The 23,397-nt window shown below is 37.3% G+C and overlaps 1 protein-coding gene across 10 annotated transcripts in view; it reads left to right on the top strand.

Moving 5' to 3' along the window:
- Positions 1-23,397, top strand: part of NFKB1 (nuclear factor kappa B subunit 1) — a 125,228-nt gene that overhangs the window by 69,458 nt on the left and 32,373 nt on the right. For all 10 annotated transcript variants that reach the window (XM_050791911.1, XM_050791903.1, XM_050791902.1 and 7 more), the window contains 6 exons: positions 705-853; positions 14,662-14,825; positions 15,899-16,057; positions 17,535-17,639; positions 19,809-19,900; positions 21,564-21,702. In XM_050791911.1, the coding sequence (XP_050647868.1) occupies positions 705-853; positions 14,662-14,825; positions 15,899-16,057; positions 17,535-17,639; positions 19,809-19,900; positions 21,564-21,702 (808 nt within the window). The remainder of the gene's footprint in view (positions 1-704; positions 854-14,661; positions 14,826-15,898; positions 16,058-17,534; positions 17,640-19,808; positions 19,901-21,563; positions 21,703-23,397) is intronic.

Below are 23,397 nucleotides of genomic sequence, written 5' to 3'. Positions count from 1 at the left end.
TCAAACAACAGCAAAACAGGGGTGAAATCTAAGGATTTGTACTTAAGAAGTGTACTTTTTTTAACTGAAAACACTTACTATAACCTGAGCATATGTAACTCAATTATCAGAAGTCAGAGAGGGCTACTGAAGGCTCAGGTATCCTAAGAGATGACTGGAGGCCAAGTCCTCATGCTTGAGTGTTTATAGCCAAACTTCAGAACCAGGTCCCTGGGCAGGATTCTGTCTAATCACATGGCACAGAGTTAGGATGGACTGCTTCTGCTTACCTCCCTTCTTCCTTTGATTCCCATCAACCACCAGTTTCCTTCTCATCAGTCATTTACCCAGCTTTTGTAACCAAGAATTTTGATGAGGGTGCAGAGGAAAGCACGTTCTTGGTTAATAGGAAAGGAGGCTTCATGACAACACAGCATCCTCTAAGATGTGTTGCTCCAACTTTCACAATACATACTGTATTTTAAGTGGCCTGCTTCTTGGAGTGTATCTTCCCACTACACAAAACAACCACCATTAACATTTTCATTTACTTTCACCCTGTCATTTGTTCATCACATACTTTTAAAAACAGGGCTGTAATAATGTCTATACATATATGAATAATTTTATATTGTACTTTTTATACTTACTGGCATATCATAAACATTTTTCCATGTTGCTGGAGAGTCAGGTGTGCTGACTTTTGAAATGTGCTTCTTATATAGATCTGCAACTATGTGGGACCAGCAAAGGTTATTGTTCAGTTGGTCACAAATGGAAAAAATATCCACCTGCATGCCCACAGCCTGGTGGGAAAACACTGTGAGGATGGGATCTGCACTGTAACTGCTGGACCCAAGGACATGGTGGTCGGGTAAGTAAGGGTATATGATGCTGTTGAAGGTAGGAACAGATAGAATATGGGATGCAGAAACTTAGAATGAACAGGCTTAGGGACCTTTCTGAGACCCTCAAAGGGCCTCAAAAAACTGTAAACTTGTGCTTTCATTCGGACTCTAGGAAGTAAGGTGACCACATGTCTAGATTTGCCTGAGACTGCCCAGTTTTCACCTGGCCTAATTGTTTAGAGCACCCTCTTCTACTCTCAGATGTGGCCCAATTTGGATGATCACTTACATGTGGTCACTTGACCTACAAGGTATTTGTGCCACTTTTAATTTTTTTTTTCTCCTAGAAATAAAGATAAGGACACATTTAAAGAAACCTAACTGTAGCAGAAATCATCACTTTATGGATAGTTTTACATTCTTGATGATTTCTTCAGTGGATTTATAGTGTGAATATTTAGGGCTCTAAGTGAATGTTTAAATATCATTTCAGCTCTCTGCTGCTTAGAAAGTATGCACAGATAAGAAGCCAAGGAATGCAAATTTATTTTGGCATTCGTTAGGCTTGAAATGTAAATAAAAAATGACATATTCATTTAACGGTTGATCAAATAAAACAAGCAATTTTTAATAATTGAAGTTTTATAGAAGTAATTTCAATCCAAAAGAATTAAGTTTTTAAATAAGACATATTTATTGTGCTAAAAAGCAGATATTTTCATCTTCCTAATACACTAAAATAGCACACAGAATAATAGTATAGCGCACAATACAAACTGATATGTGCAGTCAATAATTCTAAAAATTGTTGTTTTAAGTCTTTCTTTGGGAGTCCTTAAATGCAAAAGAAGACATTTTTAATTTTGTTTAATTTTTGAAAACATTTTTCAGGGTTTTCTAATCCTAGTTTGAATAGTTTATACTAAAATCCTAGTTAATCTGGGTTATTCACTCAAAGAAAGGAATTGTTTAAATCAACCATAATTAAGCTGATGGTTGCATTTCAGGCTTTGAATTCCGATCAAGTTTCAAATTGGTTATTATTTTGGAGGTTGTGCTTTCATGTTCCTAGGTATTTCTTTGTTTGACTGTAAAAATATTTAAGTGTGAAAAACCTAGAGAGAGAGCTTTCTTTTAAGTCACTAAAATCGGATTCTTTTGATGTTAGAAAACAAAAGACTCTAGATTGAAGGAAGAAGCTTAAATTGATTTGAAAAATTAAAGTGTGCTTTATATGAACTTGTTTCAACATCCTCTTGAAAGACTGGCATGTTTCCTGTTGTATGTCACAGTTTGTTCAACATGAGTTGTGGAATACCCTTCCAGTTCCTGGTTGACCTAGGAGAGCTTTGAAATGCAGGCTATTTGTCACAGTTTTAGACTAATTGATCACTTAGTGTTCCTGCAGATCTATTCCAGTAGGCTTCTGTCAGTTTGAAGTTTATTTTCTTTGGTCTTGTTTAATCTGTATTATAATCATATCCTTTAGAGGAAATTTTACATGAAGTTTTCTACTAATATTTATTATAAAACCTCCAGTATGTTGTCTATAATTTGGTGTTTCTGTGGTTTGCTTTAGTGATCTTTCAGGATTTTAGAAAGAACTAGTGGTTATTTAAATTTGAGACCTTAGAGAGGGAATAGAAGTAAATTGTCTCCAGGGAAAGTGAGGGATTCTTTCACTCTCTTGTAGAGCAGTGGGGTGTGGGCTCAGTAGTTGGGAGAACTCATCATTCATTCATTCAACAAACATTTTGAGCATCTCAGCTCCTGAGTTTGATCATGATGTCTGATTGCAGTGCAGTGAGATTTTCTAACCCTATACAATTTCAGTGAGAAGTTTAATCAAGATGCCACTTGAGAGTTACAATAGACTCAGTAGTCTTACGTGTTTAGCGTTTTCTATGAAAAGCCAGTACTCACTTTCTAATTTGATTTTTAGCTGAGAAATTTTTGCTTACAATGTTTCCCAAAATACACTATTTCCTTCATAATTCATTTGTTTCTATCTCTCTATGTATATACATTTTTAAGGTTTTCAATGTCAAAACTTATTGCATTTATATAGAAAGAACATCATGCTAGCATTCTGGAAACCAGAATTTTATTCCCAGTACTGTTGCTCTCAACAGAGGACTGGGGGCAAGTTATATGACTTCTTGAGGACCTTAATGTCTTCCCTCATAAAATGAGAGGTTTTCAGTACAGAATCTTATGTTTAGGCCGTTTACATCTCCAGAATTCTAGACTGAACTAACATTACGTAATATTATGAAATAACATGAGCAAACTTGCCACATACATATTTATGGTATGACATTGATTATTAGTATTTAGTTCTGACTTGTAGATAAGAGTATCACATAGAGAAACTTAGGAAGATAGCCAAAATTATGTCTTAGACTTGTCAATACTAGAAATGAAGCTAAGATAACCTGTTTTCAATAATACAGATTAGGCAAAGAGTTTAGATTCACAAGCAAGGCACTAATCCAACATACAAAAAAAGATATCTAAAAAATGGCAGTAAGAAGATAAATAACTTTTAAATTGTCAAAACCAAAGGAATTACTTTCTTTGGAGTGTTTATCTTCACCTTTCCCTCAGCATGAATTCTTAATAAACTTAGTTTCTACTTTCAAAAGGATTTTATCTATGTTATAAATATTCATGTTTTAAATAACTGAGTCTTGATTATAAGTTCGATTGCTGTAATGTAGGGGATTTGTCATTTTCATATTTTTTAAAATTAGCTTTAATTTTGTCTTTTTATTTTTTATTCATTTATATAATTAACCTTTACTGCCTTTCTTGGTAAAAATAATAATAATAATAATCTTAGTTTGGTGTTTTATTTTAAATCCTGAATATCAACAATTTGTTTCAACGTATTTTAGTTCTTTGACATTTTTATTCCATGGAAAATATGTGTGTTCTTTGACTTTGCTTTAGGCCAGTTCCCTCACTGGTAATCACCACACCCTCTCTGCTTTCTGGCAGCTCTGATTTAGAGATGTAGAATTTTTTTTCAATTAATACATATAGCATATACCAACTGGCAAGCACTAGGAGTGGATATTTAAATATAAAAATACAGAGGAGAAACAAGGCCTTCTTCAATGTCTGTTGCTCCTGTCTTTGTCCATGAGTTCTCATCATTTAGCTCCCACTTACTAGTGAGAACAAGCAGTATTTGCTTTTCTGTTCCTGCATGAATTTGCTAAGGACAGTGGCCTCTAGCTCCATCCATGTTCCTGCAAAACATATGATCTTATTCTTTTTTATGGCTGCATAGTATTCCTTGGTACATATGGTAATACATTTTCTTTATTTATTTATGTTATTGGTGGGGAATTTAGGTTGATTCCATGTCTTTGCTATGATGGATAGTGCTGCAGCGAACATTCACATGCATGTGTCTTTATGACAGAATGATTTATATTCCTTTGGGTATATAACCGACAGTGGGATTGCTGGGTCAAATGATAGTTCTGTTTTTAGCTTTTTGAAAAATCACCTCACTGCTACAAAATCAATGTGCAAAAATCACAAGCGTTCCTATATACCAATAACAGACAAAATGAGCGCCAAATCATGAGTGAACTACCATTCACAATTGCTTCAAAGAGAATAAAATACCTAGGAATCCAACTTACAAAGGATGTGAAGGACCTCTTCAAGGAGAACTACAAACCACTGCTCAACGAAATAAAAGAGGACACAAACAAATGGAAAGACATTCCATGCTCATGGACAGGAAGAATCAGTATCGTGAAAATGGCCATACTGCCCCATGTAATTTTTAGATTCAATGCCATCCCCATTAAGCTACCAATGACTTTCTTCACAGAATTGGAAAAAACTACTTTCAAGTTCATACGGAATCAAAACAGAGCCCACATTGCCAAGACAATCCTAAGCAAAAAGAACAAAGCTGGAGGCATCATGCTACCTGACTTCAAACTATACTACAAGGCTACAGTAACCAAAACAGCATGGTCCTGGTACCAAAACAGAGACATAGGCCAATGGAACAGAAGAGAGCCTCAGAAATAATACCACACATCTACAGCCATCTGATCTTTGACAAAACTGACAAAAACAAGAAATGGGGAAAGGATTCCCTATTTAATAAATGGTGCTGGGAAAACTGGCTAGCCATATGTAGAAAGCTGAAACTGGATCTCTTCCTTACACCTTATAATAAATTAATTCAAGATGGATTAGAGACTTAAATGTTAGACCTAAAACCATAAAAACCCTAGAAGAAAACCTAGGCAATAACATTCAGGTCATAGTCATGGCCGAGGACTTCATGTCTAAAACACCAAAAGCAACAGCAACAAAAGCCAAAATAGACAATTGGGATCTAATTAAACTAAGGAGCTTCTGCACAGCAAAAGAAACTACCACCAGAGTCAACAGGCAACCTACAGAATGGGAGAAAAATTTTACAATCTATCTATCTGACAGAGGGCTAATATCCAGAACCTACAAAGAACTTAAACAAATTTACAAGAAAAAAATCAAACAACCCCATCAAAAAGTGGGCAAAGGATATGAACAGACAGTTCTCAAAAGAAGACTTTTATGCAGCCAACAGACACATGAAAAAATACTCATCATCACTGGCCATAAGAGAAATGCAAATCAGAACCACAGTGAGATACCATCTCACACCAGTTAGAATGGCAATCGTTAAAAAGACAGGAAACAACAGGTACTGGAGAGAATGTGGAGAAATAGGAACACTTTTACACTGTTGGTGGGACTTCAACCATTGTGGAAGACAGTATGGCGATTCCTCGAGGATCTAGAACTAGAAATACCATTTGACCCAGCCATCCCATTACTGGGTATATACCCAAAGGATTATAAATCATGCTGCTATAAAGACACATGTACATGTATGTTTATTGAGGCACTGTTCACAATAGCAAAGACTTGGAACCAACCCAAATGTCCATCAATGACAGCCTGGATTAAGAAAATGTGGCCAGTATACACCATGAAATACTATGCAGCCATAAAAAAGGATGAGTTCATGTCCTTTGTAGGGACATGGATGCAGCTGGAAACCATCATTCTCAGCAAAGTATTGCAAGGACAGAAAACCAAACACTGCATATTCTCACTCATAGGTGGGAATTGAACAAAGAGAACATTTGGACACAGGAAGGGGAACATCACACACCAGGGCCTGTCATGGGGTGGGGTGTGGGGATGGATAGCATTAGGAGACATACCTAATGTAAATGGCGAGTTAATGGCTGCAGCACACCAACATGGCACATATATACATATGTAACAAACCTGCACATTGTGCACATGTACCCTAGAACTTAAAGTATAATAAAAAAATAAAATAAATAAAGCAAGTTTACAAGGGCAAAAAAAAAAAAAAAAAAAAAAAAGAAAAAAAAGAAAAATCACCACCCTGCTTTCCACAATGGTTGAACTAATTTCCACTCCCACCAGCAGTATATAAGTGTACCCCCTTCTCCACAGCCGTGCCAGCATCTTTTATCTTTTGACTTTTTAATAAAAACCATTCTGACAGGTGTGAGATCATATCTCATCGTGGTTTTAATTTGCGTTTCTCTAGTGATCAGTGATGTTGAGCTTTTTTCCGTATGTTTGTTGGTGGCATGTGTGTCTTCTTTTGAAAAGTGTCTTAAACAGTCACTTATCTTTTAAAGAAACTTTTTAAATCAGAAAAAAAGTGTTTATATTTAACCACGTATTTATCATTTGCAGTGCTCTTCATTCTGTTTCATAGGTCAAGATTTCTATCTGGTATCATTTTCTTCTGCCTGAAGCACTTCCTTTTATTATACTGCTGATCTGATACTGATGAATTCTTTTCAGTTGGTGTATGTCTTCACAGTTTTTTATTTTATCTTTGTTTTTCAAAGATATTTTGAAGAGTATAGAATTTTACGTTGACAGGTCAGGCACGGTGGCTCACGCCTGTAATCCCAGCACTTTGGGAGGCTGAGGCATGCAGATCACGTGAGGTCGGGAGTTTGAGACCAACCTGACCAACATGGAGAAACCCTGTCTCTACTAAAAATACAAAATTAGCCAGGCATGGTGGTTCATGCCTGTAATCCCAGCTACTCGAGAGGCTGAGGCAGGAGAATCACTTGAACCCAGGAGGTGGAGGTTGCGGTGAGCCGAGAGCAGGCCATTGCACTCCAGCCTGCACAACAAGAGAAAAACTCTGTCTCAAAAAAAATAATTATAGGTTAACAGTATTATTCTTTCACATCCTTAAATTATGTTGTTCCACTGTCTTCTGACTTGCCTTGTTTCCAAGAAGTCACCTGTCAATCTAATCTTTGTTCCTCTATATATGATTTTTTTTCTCTCTAGCAGCTTTTGAGATTTTCTCTTCCTCACTCATTTTAAGCAATTTGATTATATGTATATTAGCATAGTTTCCTTCATGTTTCTTGAGCTCGGGGTTCATTGAGATCCTTGGATCTCTGGGTTTATATATATTAGTAAGTTTTAAAACTTTTTGGCCATTATTTTTTCAAATATTTTTTCTGTCACTCCTCTTCATCTTCTTCTGGAACCCCAATTGCACATGTATTTGGCTATATGAAATTGTCCCACAGCTCACTGATGATCTGGGTTTTTTTAAATCTTTTTTTCTCTGTTTCATTTTGGATAGTTTTATTACTGTGTCTGCACATTCACCAATATTTTTGTCTGTACTGGCTAATATCTTCTTAATTCTATCTAGTGTATTTTTTCTTCTTAGACATTATAGTTTTCATTTCTATAGGTTTGTTTCTGGTGTTTTTTTTCATATCTGCCATGTTACTCCTTAACATACCAATGCTTTCTTCTTTTTCTGATCATATGGAATATATAATAGCTATTCAATGTACTTGTGTGCAAATTCTGTCTCCTGGATCTATTTTTGATTAGTTTTTATCCTAATTATGAATCATGTTTTCCTTTTTTTAATATATAGCATTTCCATTGTATTAGGTTTATTATTATTATTATTATTATACTTTAAGTTCTATGGTACATGTGCACAACGTGCAGGTTTGTTACATGTGTATACATGAGCCATGTTGGTGTGCTGCACCCACTAACTCGTCATTTACATTAGGTATATCTCCTAATGTTATCCCTCCTCCCACCCCCTCCCACAATAGGACCCGGTGTGTGATGTTCCCCTTCCTGTATCCAAGTGATCTCATTGTTCAATTCCTACCTATGAGTGAGAACATGCAGTATTTGGTTTTCTGTTCTTGCGATAGTTTGCTGAGAATGGTGGTTTCCAGCTTCATCCATATCCCTACAAAGGACACGAACTCATCCTTTTTGTGGCTGCGTAGTATTCCATGGTGTATATGTGCCACATTTTCTTAATCCAGTCTGTCACTGATGGACATTTGGGTTGATTCCAAGTCTTTGCTATTGTGAATAGTGCCGCAATAAACATATGTGTGCATGTGTCTTTATAGCAGCATGATTTATAGTCCTCTGGGTATATACCCAGTAATGGGATGGCTGGGTCAAATGGTATTTCTAGTTCTAGATCCTTGAGGAATCGCCACACTGTTTTCCACAATAGTTGAACTAGTTTACAGTCCCACCAACAGTGTAAAAGTGTTCCTCTTTCTCCACATTCTCTCCAGCACCTGTTGTTTAATGATTGCCATTCTAACTGGTGTGAGATGGTATCTCATTGTGGTTTTGATTTGCATTTCTCTGATGGCAAGTGATGATGAACATTTTTTCATGTGTCTCTTGGCTGTATGAATGTCTTCGTTTCAGAAGTGTCTGTTCATATCCTTTGCCCACTTATTGATGGGGTTGTTTGTTTTTTTCTTGTAAATTTGACTGAGTTCTTTGTAGGTTCTGGATATTAGCCCTTTGTTAAGTGAGTAGATTGCAAAAATGTTCTCCTATTCTGTAGGTTGCCTGTTCACTCTGATGGTAGTTTCTTTTGCTGTGCAGAAGCTCTTTAGTTTAATTAGATCCGTTTGTCAATTTTGGCTTTTGTTGCTGTTGCTTTTGGTGTTTTAGACATGAAGTCCTTGCCCATGCCTATGTCCTGAATGGTACTACCTAGGTTTTCTTCTAGGGATTTTATGGTTTTAGGTCTAACATTTAAGTCTCTAATCCATCTTGAATTAATTTTTTATAAGGTGTAAGGAAGAGATCCAGTTTCAGCTTTCTACTTATGGCTAGCCAATTTTCCCAGCACCATTTATTAAATAGGGAATCCTTTCCCCATTTCTTGTTTTTGTCAGCTTTGTCAAAGATCAGATGGTTGTAGATGTGTGGTATTATTTCTGAGGCCTCTGTTCTGTTCCATTGGTCTATATCTCTGTTTTGGTACCAGGACCATGCTGTTTTGGTTACTGTAGCCTTGTAGTATAGTTTGAAGTCAGGTAGCATGATGCCTCCAGCTTTGTTCTTTTTGCTTAGGATTGTCTTGACAATGTGGGGTCTTTTTTGGTTCCATATGAACTTGAAAGTAGTTTTTTCCAATTCTGTGAAGAAAGTCATTGGTAGCTTGATGGGGATGGCATTGAATCTATAAATTACCTTGGGCAGTATGGCCATTTTCACGATATTGATTCTTCACATCCATGAGCATGGTATGTTCTTCCATTTGTTTGTATCCTCTTTTATTTCACTGAGCAGTGGTTTGTAGTTCTCCTTGAAGAGGTCCTTTATATCTCTTGTGAGTTGGATTCCTAGGTATTTTATTCTCTTTGAAGCTATTGTCAATGGGAGTTCATTCAGATGTGACTGTCTGTTTGTCTGTTACTGGTGTATAAGAATGCTTGTGATTTTTGCACATTGATTTTGTATCCTGAGACTTTGCTGAAGTTGCTTATCAGCTTAAGGAGATTTTGGGCTGAGACAATGGGGTTTTCTAAATATACAATCATGTCATCTGCAAACAGGGTCAATTTGACTTCTTCTTTTCCTAACTGAATACCCTTGATTTCTTTCTCTTGCCTGACTGCCCTAGCCAGAACTTCCAACACTATGTTGAATAGGAGTGGTGAGAGAGGGCATCCCTGTCTTGTGCCAGTTTTCAAAGGGAATTTTTCCAGTTTTTGCCCATTCAGTATGATATTGGCTGTGGGTTTGTCATAAATAGCTCTTGTTATTTTGAAATACGTTCCATCAATACCAAATTTATTGAGAGTTTTTAGCATGAAGGGCTGTTGAATTTTTCACAGGCCTTTTCTGCATCTATTGAGATAATCATGTGGTTTTTGTCTTTGGTTCTGTTTATATGCTGGATTACGTTTATTGATTTGTGTATGTTGAACCAGCCTTGCATGCCAGGGATGAAGCCCACTTGATCATGGTGGATAAGCTTTTTGATGTGCTGCTGGATTCGGTTTGCTAGTATTTTATTGAGGATTTTTGCATCGATGTTCATGAGGGATATTGGTCTAAAATTCTGTTTTTTTGTTGTGTCTCTGCCAGGCTTTGGTATCAGGATGATGTCGGCCTTGTAAAATGAGTTAGGGAGGATTCCCTCTTTTTCTATTGATTGGAATAGCTTCAGAAGGAATGGTACCAACTCCTCCTTGTACCTCTGGTAGAATTCAGCTGTGAATGCATCTGGTCCTGGACTTTTTTTGGTTGGTAGGCTATTAATTATTGCCTCAATTTCAGAGCCTGCTATTGGTCTATTCAGGGATTCAACTTCTTCCTGGTTTAGTCTTGGGAGAGTGTAAGTGTCCAGGAAATTATCCATTTCTTCTAGGTTTTCTAGTTTATTTGCATAGAGGTGTTTATAGTATTCTCTGATGGTAGTTTGTATTTCTGTGGGGTCGGTGGTGATATCCCCTTTATCATTTTTTATTGCATCTGTTTGATTCTTCTGTCTTTTCTTCTTTATTAGTCTTGCTAGCAGTCTATCAATTTTGTTGATCTTTTCAAAAAAACCAGCTCCTGGATTCACTGATTTTTTTGGAGGGTTTTTTGTATCTCTATCTCCTTCAGTTCTACTCTGATCTTAGTTATTTCTTGCCTTCTGCTAGCTTTTGAATGTGTTTGCCCTTGCTTCTCTAGTTCTTTTAATTGTGATGTTAGGGTGTCAATTTTAGATCTTTCCTGTTTTCTCTTGTGGGCATTTAGTGCTATAAGTTTCCCTCTACACACTGCTTTAAATGTGTCCCAGAGATTCTGGTATGTTGTATCTTTGTTATCATTGGTTTCAAAGAACATCTTTATTTCTGCCTTCATTTCATTGTGTACCCAGTAGTCATTCAGGAGCAGGTTGTTCAGTTTCCATGTAGTTGAGTGGTTTTGATTGAGTTTCTTAGTCCTGAGTTCTAGTTTGATCACACTGTGGTCAGAGAGACAGTTTGTTATAATTTCTGTTCTTGTACATTTGCTGAGGAGTGCTATACTTTCTACTCTGTGGTCAATTTTGGAATAAGTGCGATGTGGTGCTGAGAAGAATGTATATTCTGTTGATTTGGGGTGGAGAGTTCTGTAGATGTCTATTAGGTCCTCTTGGTGCAGAGTTGAGTTCAATTCCTGGATATCCTTGTTAACTTTCTGTCTCGTTGATCTAATGTTGACAGTGGGTTGTTAAAGTCTCCCATTATTATTGTATGGGAGTCTAAGTCTCTTTGTAAGTCTCTAAGGACATGCTATTTTTCTGTTTCTTTCCATGCCTGGTAGTTTTTTATTGGATGACAGATATTTTGAATTTTGTAGCGTTGAGTCCTGGATTCCTTTTTTTTTTTTGGTATGCTTTTAAATGTTTGAGGATTGGGATGAAGTTATATTTGGGAACAGTCTGATTCTTTCTAAACTACTTTTAAGCTTTGTCAGAGAGACCAGAGAAACCTTTACTCTAGGGTTTATTTGACATCATTACTAAGGCAGTACCTTTCTGAATTTTCAACCTGATGCTCCATGTATTACAAGATTTCTTGAAGTATTCCAACCCTATATGTGTTACAGTAATTTTTCTGCCTCCACCTCTATGGTGGTTCTTTTCCCAGCTTTGATGGACTTTCCCCACACACAGCTGAAGACTCCAGTGGTCTCTGAGTGTATCTCTGTTTGAAGTTTCTTCCTCTCCGGTGCTCTGCTTGTGAGTCGTAGCCTCCTTGGCTTCCTCCAGTGTTTAACTGTGTCTCCTCAACCTCGGAGATTGCCAGGCCCTATTGGGGTTCCTCCTTCCTGTGCTGCAGCCTGGGACTTTCTAGGCATTAAGCCAGAGTAATTACAGGATTCACCTTATTTATTTTTCTTTAAGATTACTGTCTGTGCTGCCTGTTTTCTAGTATTTGAAAACCATTTCTTCATGTATTTTAGATATTTAAGGTTCAATCCAGTCTGTTTTACTCTATCGTTACCTGAAGCAGAAGACTGACTTCTGTACTGTTTCATTTGTTAACCAGAGTAAATCCTTCATTATTCACATAATAAATTAATAAGGATGATGTTTTTCTCACAGGGACTAGATGAGGCAATATACATGAAAAGCATATTATTGATGGTAAAGGGTAAGGTGTTACACAGATGTTTATCATTGCTATTTCCGAGGAGATAACCCCATTTTCCTGCAGTTAGGGAAGTTCTATATGGGAATAAGGCTGAAAGGGCCAAAAGATGGAGGTATTGTTTGTGAAAAACTGCTTATACTTCTATGCATGTAAGTATGTCATGCTGCATATTTTTCTGTGCTGTATTAATTCATGCATTCATTTATCAACAGATACTTAAACACTCATATGTCAGGCATTGTTCTAGGGACTAGACATCCCTGCCTTCAAGGAGCTTATTTTCTAGTGGTATATTTTCTGTTCTGTATCTTAGCTATCCACTTTTTTCATCTGCCTGAACACATGACTTATTCTGTCTCTGGGCCTCATTTCATTCTACCTTATAACTCCTATTTTCTTCCCTAGTTTATCTGACCTTGCTACCTTAGCTTGTTCATTCTTTCCTTCAATTCAGTTGTCATGAAATCTCTTTCTTTCCTCTACTAATTTTTGTTCTTTCTTTCTGAGTAAAAGCTAGAAGAAAAAATCCTTACGAAAGCTTACAAGGCTTTAAAGGATATGGCCCCCTGCTTACCTCTCTGAATTCTTTACTTACTTCTGACAGCTTGCTCATTTCACTCCAGCTACATTGACCTTGCCTTTGTTGTGTTTTGAAAACACCAACGTGGTCCTACCGCAGGAATTTTGCACTTACTGTTCTTTTTGCTGCCTTCATCATTCATATGTTCATGTCTTCCCCATCACTTCCTTCAAGTTTTTGCTCAGTTGTCATCTTTTCACTGAGTGTCCTTCCTGACCTCTCCCTACTTTAAAATGTTATGCTTTTTTCTACTACCTCTCCTGTTCCTCATTCCTACCTTATTTTTCTGGATAACACTTATTGCCTTCTAAATTGTATCGTATAATTTACTTCTTTGTTTCTTCTCCATTGTCATACTAGCATATAAATTCAGTGAAGGTAGAGATTCTTTTACTGCGGACAAAAGCATCTAGGACATTTCCTGGCACTGATAAGGATCTGCATAAATATTTGTTGAATGAATGAATCTCCTTGGTAAAGTCCTTTTTTGTTTGCCTGTTATATTTATTGAATCGACTTCTTTGTTTCATACACTTTAATTTCAAAAGTGAACGGCTGGAACATTTTATATATTTTCTTATAAATCATTTTAATTGCTTTTAAGCTTATCAACATATTTTGTTTTATAGATATGTAGCCTTCGTGAGATATAAGATTCTCCATCCCTGTTTACATGTATATTTAGATGACAACTCTAATGGTAATAAATAATTCCAACCTTATAGATAACTCAGGAGAAGATAAGATTACAGGTAGACTTTAAATCCCATTCAGAAACCCAAGGATGATTCAAAAGGAAAATAATCATTCCAAATATAATACTCCTCTTATTCTTAAGAAGTGTTAGTATTGGCCGGGCGCGGTGGCTCAAGCCTGTAATCCCAGCACTTTGGGAGGCCGAGACGGGTGGATCACGAGGTCAGGAGATCCAGACCATCCTGGCTAACACAGTGAAACCCCGTCTCTACTAAAAAATACAAAAAACTAGCCGGGCGAGGTGGCGGGCGCCTGTAGTCCCAGCTACTCGGGAGGCTGAGGCAGGAGAATGGCGTAAACCCAGGAGGCGGAGCTTGCAGTGAGCTGAGATCCGGCCACTGCACTCCAGCCTGGGCGACAGAGCGAGACTCCATCTCAAAAAAAAAAAAAAAAAAAAAAAAAAAAAAAAAAAAAAAAAAAAAAAAAAAAAAAAAAAAAAAAAAAAGTGTTTAGTATTATATTTTGAATTTTTAATTTTTAATACGACTCCTATAGAAAATACTTCAAAATGAACCCAGTAAGACTTCCTCATTAAGACACATAGACACATATGCTCCCACTCCCTTAATCACAGTTTGGAAGTCAAATAAGCTCTGAAAACCAAAACATTCTTCCAAGTTTATCGCAGGCTCATTTGGTAGTAAAAACCAATCTGATCTGACGTGTAGCTGTTTATAGTCTTTATTTTTCCATTTGGTGAGTCCAATTATATATTTCACTGCAGAAATACTAACGTGTTTGACTACATTGTGTACCCCAGACCTGCTTAGAGTATTATGTAATATGCAGTATATGCCATATATTGCCTAACATCAAAAATACACTGAATTCTGAAATGCATCTAGCCCCAAGAGATTTGTATAAAACATTTGAGGGCCTGTGTATTTTTTAAAAATTTACAAGTGAAGCCAGATTCTCTAGACATTAAGTGCCTAACTTTTGGTTGTTGTTGCTGCTGCTGTTACTGTTTTTTCTCCAGCTTCGCAAACCTGGGTATACTTCACGTGACAAAGAAAAAAGTATTTGAAACACTGGAAGCACGAATGACAGAGGCGTGTATAAGGGGCTATAATCCTGGACTCTTGGTGCACCCTGACCTTGCCTATTTGCAAGCAGAAGGTGGAGGGGACCGGCAGTTGGGAGGTAAGCATCATTCTCCTGGCCTTGCTCCTCCCCAAGGGGTCCAGGCTTTGGTTTTCATCTGTATGAATTATATGTTCATCTGCATCCCTTCCAGTCTCTACCCCACACTGCTGTCACCTTTTCCCTGCTCAGAAACTTGATGGCATCCTGCTACTTCTAGTATAAAACCTATGGCTCCATAGCCTGGCATACAAAGCCCTCCTTCTCTGGCCCCAGCACCTTTCCAGCCTCATCTCCAGCCCCTTCAGGTCAAACTGTACTACTTGGTAGGAGCACCATGATTTCTCACTTCCCTGTCTTGGCACATTCTTTCTATGTTTGCTCTCTCCTCTTCCTGGAATGCCTTTATCCACTCTCTCATATGAATATATCCAAATTCTGCCACCTTTTCAAGATTCAGAGCAAATGCCTCTTCTGCTCCAAAGCCCTCTGAACTCTGTCCTCCTCTGAAATTCCACATCCCTTCATTTGTAGCTCTCTTGTAGTACTTGTCTCTTGAATCACTACCTTTTATGATATTATAGCTTAATTATGACTATATCCATCAGCATGAAAACTCCAGCAGGAGGGAAGAAACAAGATGTCACTGAGTCATTCAGTTCCTTCAGAAGTTGTTTTTGAGTACCTACTATGTGCCAGGCTCTCTGCTTGGCACTGTGGAATGAGCTCAATCCCTGTGCCCAAACAGCTTTTGGAATAATTTGCATACTTCTCAATACAGCTGGTGCCTAGTAGGGTTATTCACTTCCATTTGATCACATCCTGTGTGCCTTTAACTCTTACTGTAGAGAGAAAAGGGAAAGGTGGAGGGAGGACAGGAGAGGAGGGAGGCGATCTGATACATGGAAGAGAGTTTTTACTGTAATCCAGAGAAAATGCAGGTCTTTGATGCCTTTCATATTGGATGACATAAATGAGACTGTTTTTAACATTTTATTAGCAATATGAAGAGTTTCAAAAGAGGAAAATGGGTTTTTTATTGTAAGTTTACATTATTTGTGGTTTATAAAAGCATGGTCTTTTAAATGTTCACACTTCCCTGGGCATGAATGGACTGTGTTGTATGGCCATAGATCGGGAAAAAGAGCTAATCCGCCAAGCAGCTCTGCAGCAAACCAAGGAGATGGACCTCAGCGTGGTGCGGCTCATGTTTACAGCTTTTCTTCCGGATAGCACTGGCAGCTTCACAAGGCGCCTGGAACCCGTGGTATCAGACGCCATCTATGACAGTAGTGAGTAATTCACTTCCAACAGGGGGCACACCAAGAATAGACTTCCAGCCCACCCTGCCATTTACTTGCTAGCTGAGTCCTGGGGAAGGTAACTTAATCACTTTAAGCCTCAGCTTTATCATCTATAAAATGTGAATAGGAAAATCTAGCTTGAAAGGTTGATGTCCAGGTTAAATGAGATATTTTAAGAGGGGCTCATTACATGTAATTCTTTTTCCTTTGATGTACATTTTTTAGTCTTTTGCATGAAATGGCACATCTCTTCTTATTTATGAATGTCTTACTTAAAGATACATGGTTGATGCTTTTAGAAGGGAGAATAATCCCAATTTTCTTTGGTGGTGGGGGGAGGCTCTGGAAAGAAGTTAATAAAAGACAGCTATTATTCTTACCCATTTTCTTGCCCATATGTTACTAGCTTTATCAAGAGAGAACTTGAAGTTAAATGAATGAGTAGCATAGATAGCATGTGACTTTCGAATCCTATTTCAAGCCGGGTTAGGCATCATGTCCTGTAGTCCTGCCTACTTGGGTGGCTGGGGTGGGAGGATATAGAGTTTCAGCCCAGCATGAGCAACATAGTGAGACCCCATCTCACAAAAAGTATATATATATAAAAATTTATAGTTCCTAGAACTTTTGCGTTTTACAGTAATCTTCAGCATTTACTATGCAACTTTCTCGTTTGATTATGCATGGGATTGATAAGACAGGTGTTTCCAAAAAGCCTGCAAGCATAGTACTCAGACTCATTGAAAGTTTATAGAATTTGGCATGTGTGGAAAACTCCATGCTCCAAGTACAACAACTAACTGAATTCTCTAATTTAAACAAGTTTGAAGGGAAGTGAAAGGTTATAAAATGATACAGACTCATACCACAGAATCACCTTAAAATGCAGCTGTTGGAGGGAAAAAAAAAAAAAAAGGAAGCTTTTTGCTATTGCCACAAGAAAGTTTTGCCTCTTCACCACACAGAATCCTAATTTAGTTTGGGAAAAAGAAACATAACGTCCCCATTTTCCTTGCCTGTAAAATAAAAAGTAGTAAGTAGTTTAAGAAAACTGTACTTTTCCTAAAGTTTTTAGGACTCTTGTAAATAGAATAATAGCAGAATCATGGAAACAAATTTGGAATTAAAGTCTTGACCTCATCGAAAGGCCAGAAATCAATTAGCTTGGTACTTCCCAATACATCAGAAAAGCTCTTTCTCTTTTTGTATCAGTCTCTCTGTGTTAGAGGGAGAAACAAATACCTATTCCTTTCTACCTCATTTGTTTTGGTGATCATAAATGACCCATGCCCAAGAAATGTTCCAAGAACTTCAGAAGCCATTCTTGTTTTATTTATTTTGTTAGTGAAAGCATGTATTTAAGCTTTGTTTTGGTCATGTGTGCTAAGGGGAGGGTCCTACCTAAAGGACTGGCTTGTTGAGCTGAGGATTAACCATGTTATTGTTGTTTTCCCTCTGTGAACAGAAGCCCCCAACGCATCCAACTTGAAAATTGTAAGAATGGACAGGACAGCTGGATGTGTGACTGGAGGGGAGGAAATTTATCTTCTCTGTGACAAAGTTCAGAAAGGTAAATACATTCTCTGATCTCTAATCTCTGATCTCAAGAGGTGAACTACATTCTGAGTGTGTCTATGAGTCACATTTCAGCAGTGGGCAAGAAACGTCCCTCTGCTGCCATAGAAAAGTCTTAAAAAGCATTTATGTTTTACCTCTTCCAAATGTAAGTTGTCTGTGTTATTTTTCTTAAGTCAACTAATTCACTTCTAGATTTACCAAAGAAGTAAAGAGAAATAAGAAAATCGTGATAATAATCATCAGCGACTTTCAGTACTTTTATACTTTAAAATTAGTATCTGTACTTTGTTAAACAAAAATAAATAGTAGCCCATTCTTGACACACATATAAACACACACAAAGAATAAATAATGTTTTTCATAGTATTAAATTGTTGATCTTATTTATTTTGCAATGTTTTCATATAACACTGAGAGAGCTTCTCTGAACACTTCCACAGATGTGATGTTAACTAAGAAAAGGAAGGAGAACAGGGAATACAGGGAAATTCTCAAAGCACATTTCTCTCACAATTTCCCCTTTGAGGAAAGGTTCTTGGCATTTATCTTTCATTAGATACATTACAACATTGATAGATTAGTAAAAGCTGAGGAAAATGTGTTATTTTCTCAAACTTCATTATTTTTTTAAATAAAATGATAGTTGGAAAGTGTAGGATAATAAATATCTGTTTACTATGAGGTGAGCATTTTCAAAGTAAATACCTGACTGAAAATATAAATAAGTAAAATAAATGAATAAAAGACATGTGGCTTTTTAAAAAATTCTCATGTGAGATTAATATAGGTATATAGTCAGAAAACATGGGGTCAGATTTTGAAGTAAACACATATATACTTTATCAAAAAAAGTTTACAGACTAGGCATGGTGGCTCATGCCTGTAATCCCAGCACTTTGGGAGGCTGAGGTGGGAGGATTGCTTGAACCCAGGAGTTTGAGGCTGTAGTGAGCTATTGTCATGCTGCTGTACTCCAGCCTAGATGACAGAGCAAGACGCTGTCTGAAAAAACAGACGTTTACCCTTTCTGTGCCTACACTAGTGTCAGCCTTCTTCCAATCCACTCTGTCCAAGTAATACTCATTTCTAGATTCCTGGGTGTACATACTGTGAGTAAACACAATCTGAGTACCTTTATTTGTAAATGAGATTCTTAGTCATTATCATTACATTGGAATGGCTTAGTAAGAAATGTCTCGTACTTGGCTTAAAGAATCTCAATAACTAGGTCCAGCGTAGTCCTGCCTGAAGGCAAAGGAGGTAGTAAGATGTTTTATCCATTCCTAGTATTTCTAAAGTTCTACTTAAATAGAAATAAATCTTTGTTTCACAAGTCAATAGTGTGTCCCTTTCTATGAAATGGAAAGTGAAGCCAGGAAGATGCCAACCTAAGTTATATTGTTACATTTCTGTAGAAGTAAATAGAGTCCATGACTAGAGTGTGCAATTTAAGCATTGCATTTTAATTAGAAGGGACCTGATCATTATAGTATTTTGACCAATTACTCAGTATGAACTAAGAGACTATTATAGTGAGACAGTTTAATAGTGTGTTAAGAGCCTGGACTCTGAAATTATACTGTCCATGTTCAAATCCTGGTTCCTCCATGTACTAGCTGTTCAACCTCAGATAAGTACTTAACCTCTTTGGACCCCAGTTTCTCTTTTGCAAAGTGAAGATAATAATAGTACGTCTACACCACAAAGTTGTGGTGAGGATGAAGTGTATATATGAAGCACTTAGAATAGCATCTGCCGTATATTAATAGTAAAACTTACATAAGTTAATTATTTTTATGTACATCTATATATTGAATTGCACTGCCTCTTGGGATTCTAATATTCTTCCACCATCCTTCGTGTTTCTCAGGATTGGCTTAAGAATGGAGAAGCAGTAAGGTCAAAGATTAAAAGAAAATTCAGGTTAACTAGGTAAATCTACCATTCTCTCATTGTGAATGAAACTTGGGGCACGTTACTGTGGTAAATAATAATAAAATGTCAGTGATTTGTGAAGATTTTAAAAGACTTAACCTTTTGATCTTGTTTTTTAAAAGTAAATAGATACCAGGTAGAATATTAAACCAGTTTTATTTTTCAGCGTGTTTATAAATATTATTACACTACATGAAATTACACACTTCAATGTGATTGTTTGCAGATGACATCCAGATTCGATTTTATGAAGAGGAGGAAAATGGTGGAGTCTGGGAAGGATTTGGAGATTTTTCCCCCACAGATGTTCATAGACAAGTAAGTGATTTATTATTATTAATCCTTATTATTTTTAGAGATGGGATCTCACTCTGACACCCAGGCTGAAGTGCAATGGTACAATCACAGCTCACTGTGTCCCCCAACTCTTGGGCTCAGGGGATCCTCCTGTCTCAACCTACCAAATATCTGGGACTACAGGCATGCTACCATGCCCAGCTAGTTTTTTCATTTTTATTTTTTTTGTAGAGGTGATGTCTTGCCATCTTGCTCAGGCTAGTCTTGAACTCCTGGGCTTAAGCGATTATCCCATGTTGGCCTCCCAAAATGCTGGGATTATAGGCATGATTCATATTATTATCATCATTTTACACTTTCTGCTTTGTTGAAATTTAGTACTTAGCTTCCATCTGTAAAAAGGAAAAATCGTAAATATATAACTTCCATAAAACAGTACTGTTTTGAAGACTCATGCAGGTCATCCAAAAAAGTTACCTACTGTGGAGTTATGGGCAAGGTTCTGTTAGATCGTTTGCTCTGAGATGTTGGCAAGATATTTAACTTGCTGCCTAATCCCCTAACCCATAAGACAGTGCCCCACAGGTCCTGTAGTGAAAATGTTTTTCGTGTTCTACCAAAGTAATCATGGTGAGACCTGTTAAAAGGATGTTCTAGGAGTCATCTTCTAATTGAAGCTGATATCGTCCTGTTAAATGAAGATTTCCCAGTGGCAACTAAATGACTAAGAGATGACAATGCTGAGCCCCCACTTTAATGATTATTCTCCTCTTTACAAGTAATTGAAAAGTATTATGTTAACAAGAAATTGGAAACAATCCAAATATTCATCAATAAGTGGCCAGTTAAGTTATAGTCTATCCTTTTGATGAAATATCATGTAGTTATTCAAAATAATGAGTACTCTGTGAACTAATATAGAAAGTTCTCAATTATACAGTGTTAAAATATTTTAAAAGATGGGTGTAGAACAAAATGCATGTAGAAATGATTCTATGTTCATGCATAAAGAAATTCTGGAAGGATACCTAAGAAATTAATAACAGTATTTGCCACTGACTGGTACACTGTAGGAACTGCATGGATGGGGAACAAGAATGTCAAAGAGAATACCACTGTATGCTTTTTTATATTTTACAAAATCTTTAGCCCTGTGAATATATTACATAGTCAAAAATCAAACTGAAAAATGCTAAAATCCCTAACATACCACCAAGAACTAATGTGTTATGATGCCAATGTAAGCAATGTTTAGTTTCTTCTCTTCATCACTGGCCTGTAGCCATCTCTCTCTTTCCATACCCAGTCTTTCTGATGTTGGTATAAACAATCTTGGAGGCTTTTAAGGCTGTTTTGGAAGAGAAGAAAGTATATGCAGTGAATTTTATAAGCATGATATTTACAACTAGAAGACATTTGAAATATAAGACAAATGAAATAATAAAGATTTGTAGTACATTAGCACAGCATTGTATTTTGATTTTACAGTAGCAATTTCATAAAAATGTATCGGTATAGAATTCTGAGTTTGGAACTTTCTCCAGGACTCGGTTTTTTAGTACACTGTGTCTAAACATTGGATATAAAGAAAAGCATAAGGAATGTGTTTAATGAGTAGCATTACTGCAAAAAAAAAAAAAAAAATGTAGTCCTACACCAACATGTGATTCTTTGTATCCTGCAGTTTGCCATCGTCTTCAAAACTCCAAAGTATAAAGATGTTAATATTACGAAACCAGCCTCTGTGTTCGTCCAGCTTCGGAGGAAATCTGACTTGGAAACTAGTGAACCAAAACCTTTCCTCTACTATCCTGAAATCAAAGGTAAGTCAGTTTAAAATCTTATGCTCATTTTTTGTTTTATTTTATTTTATTTTATTTATTTATTTTTTTGAAACAGAGTCTGACTCTGTTGCCCAGGCTGGAGTGCAATGGTGCAATCATAGCTCACTGCAACTTCGAACTCCTGGCCTCAAGCAATCCTCCTGCCTCAGCATCTCAAGTCGCTGGGACTACAGGTGGTGCACCACCATGCCAGGCTAAATTTTTTTTTTTTTTACTTTTAATAGAAATGAGGATTTCCTACGTTGTCCAGGCTGGCCTTAAACTCCTGGCCTTAAGCAGTCCTCCGGCCTTGGCCTCCCAAAGTGCTGGGATTACAGGCTTGGGCTTCCATGTCTGGCCATTGTACTTGTTCTGAGAAGAGGACAAGCTAATTAGAAGAGATCAGTTAGTCACCTCCTTTGAACAGCTTCCTATAACAGGTCCCTGGGTCCACAGTGCTTATTTTTAGACCGGACAGTAGTATATTCTTCTGAGGTCATGGAATTAGTCCAGCTTTTTAAAATAATGTTATTTCCACCAAGCTTATATGAGATTTAGACGTTGAGAATTTGTCTTTGAATTTGAGAATCTAACATTTATTGACTGACTCAGAGTTCAAGCAGCTGAGATGAAAAACTCAGGCTTGCTCTTTAGGAGAATCAGCCAGTTAGTCAACCAGCCTCAGGCGGTGGAACAGAAAACTTGGCCAACAGGCACTGCAAAACTATGAAAATGAGTAAGGCGTCATTCTTTCTCTCACAAAAGATGCTTTAAGAAAGGGCACTCATAGTTTTCTTAAATAGTTATAATGTAAATTATGATTTTAATAAGTATGAAAAGTGAAGCATCCCTAAAAATATATGAGAATGTTGAAGAGAGAGCCCTTGGTCCCTTTATTCCAAAGCAGCCTCCAAAAAGAAGGCTTCATCAAGGAGATAACATTTGGCCCTTAACATTTGGGGTGTGTTTCAGCAGTTGGGTGTTAAATGGAGAAGGAAAGTGTTCTCTAGGCTTAGGTTACTTGAGGAGCTTAAAGAGAGAGGTAAACACAGTTAGCGTTTATGCAGAGGGAAACAAGTGTTTAGTGCTGAGATGGACATGAAGGCCAATGTAGGTGAGGAAGGCCAGGGCCAGGCTAAAGAGGGCTGTGAGTGGCAGCTTAAGAATTTTGCATTAATTCTGGAGAGGGATAGTCAGGCCTGCCTAGGTTTGGAATGATGGCTCTGACTTCTTTATGTCACCACTAAGGGTACCATTTAGGAGGCAGATGATGAGTCAGAAGAGTAATGCAAGAATCCAAGTGAGAAACGGTGAAGTTAGTAAAGGTCCTAGTGCCAGGAATGAAAGGAGATGGTGGACTCAAGAGAGAGCACAGTGATACTGTCAAGAGGGCCTACAGGTCGGAGATGTAGGAGAGACAGGGAGTCATGGATGGGTCTAAAACTCCCTGACCAGGAAGCTTGTGATGCGGTTGACTTGATGAAAGGAACAAGGGAGCAAAAGTAGATTTGGGTGGGAAAAGAGGGAGTTCAGAGTAAAATATGTTATATTTTAGGTCCCTGTGGGAAAGTCAAGTGTAAGTTCTTAGTAGACAGACCAAAGGGAGAACTGGAACTCAAGAGAGGACAGGGTGAGAAATTTAGCATTAGAATCATCTCAAAACGAGATATAACAGGCACCAAGTCATCATTCAAA

This window comes from Macaca thibetana, chromosome 5, assembly GCF_024542745.1.
Source record: "Macaca thibetana thibetana isolate TM-01 chromosome 5, ASM2454274v1, whole genome shotgun sequence".
In the NCBI taxonomy this organism is placed as follows: Eukaryota; Metazoa; Chordata; class Mammalia; order Primates; family Cercopithecidae; genus Macaca; species Macaca thibetana.
Note: the sequence above shows the minus strand (reverse complement) of the source record. Positions and strands in the feature narration are given on the sequence as shown.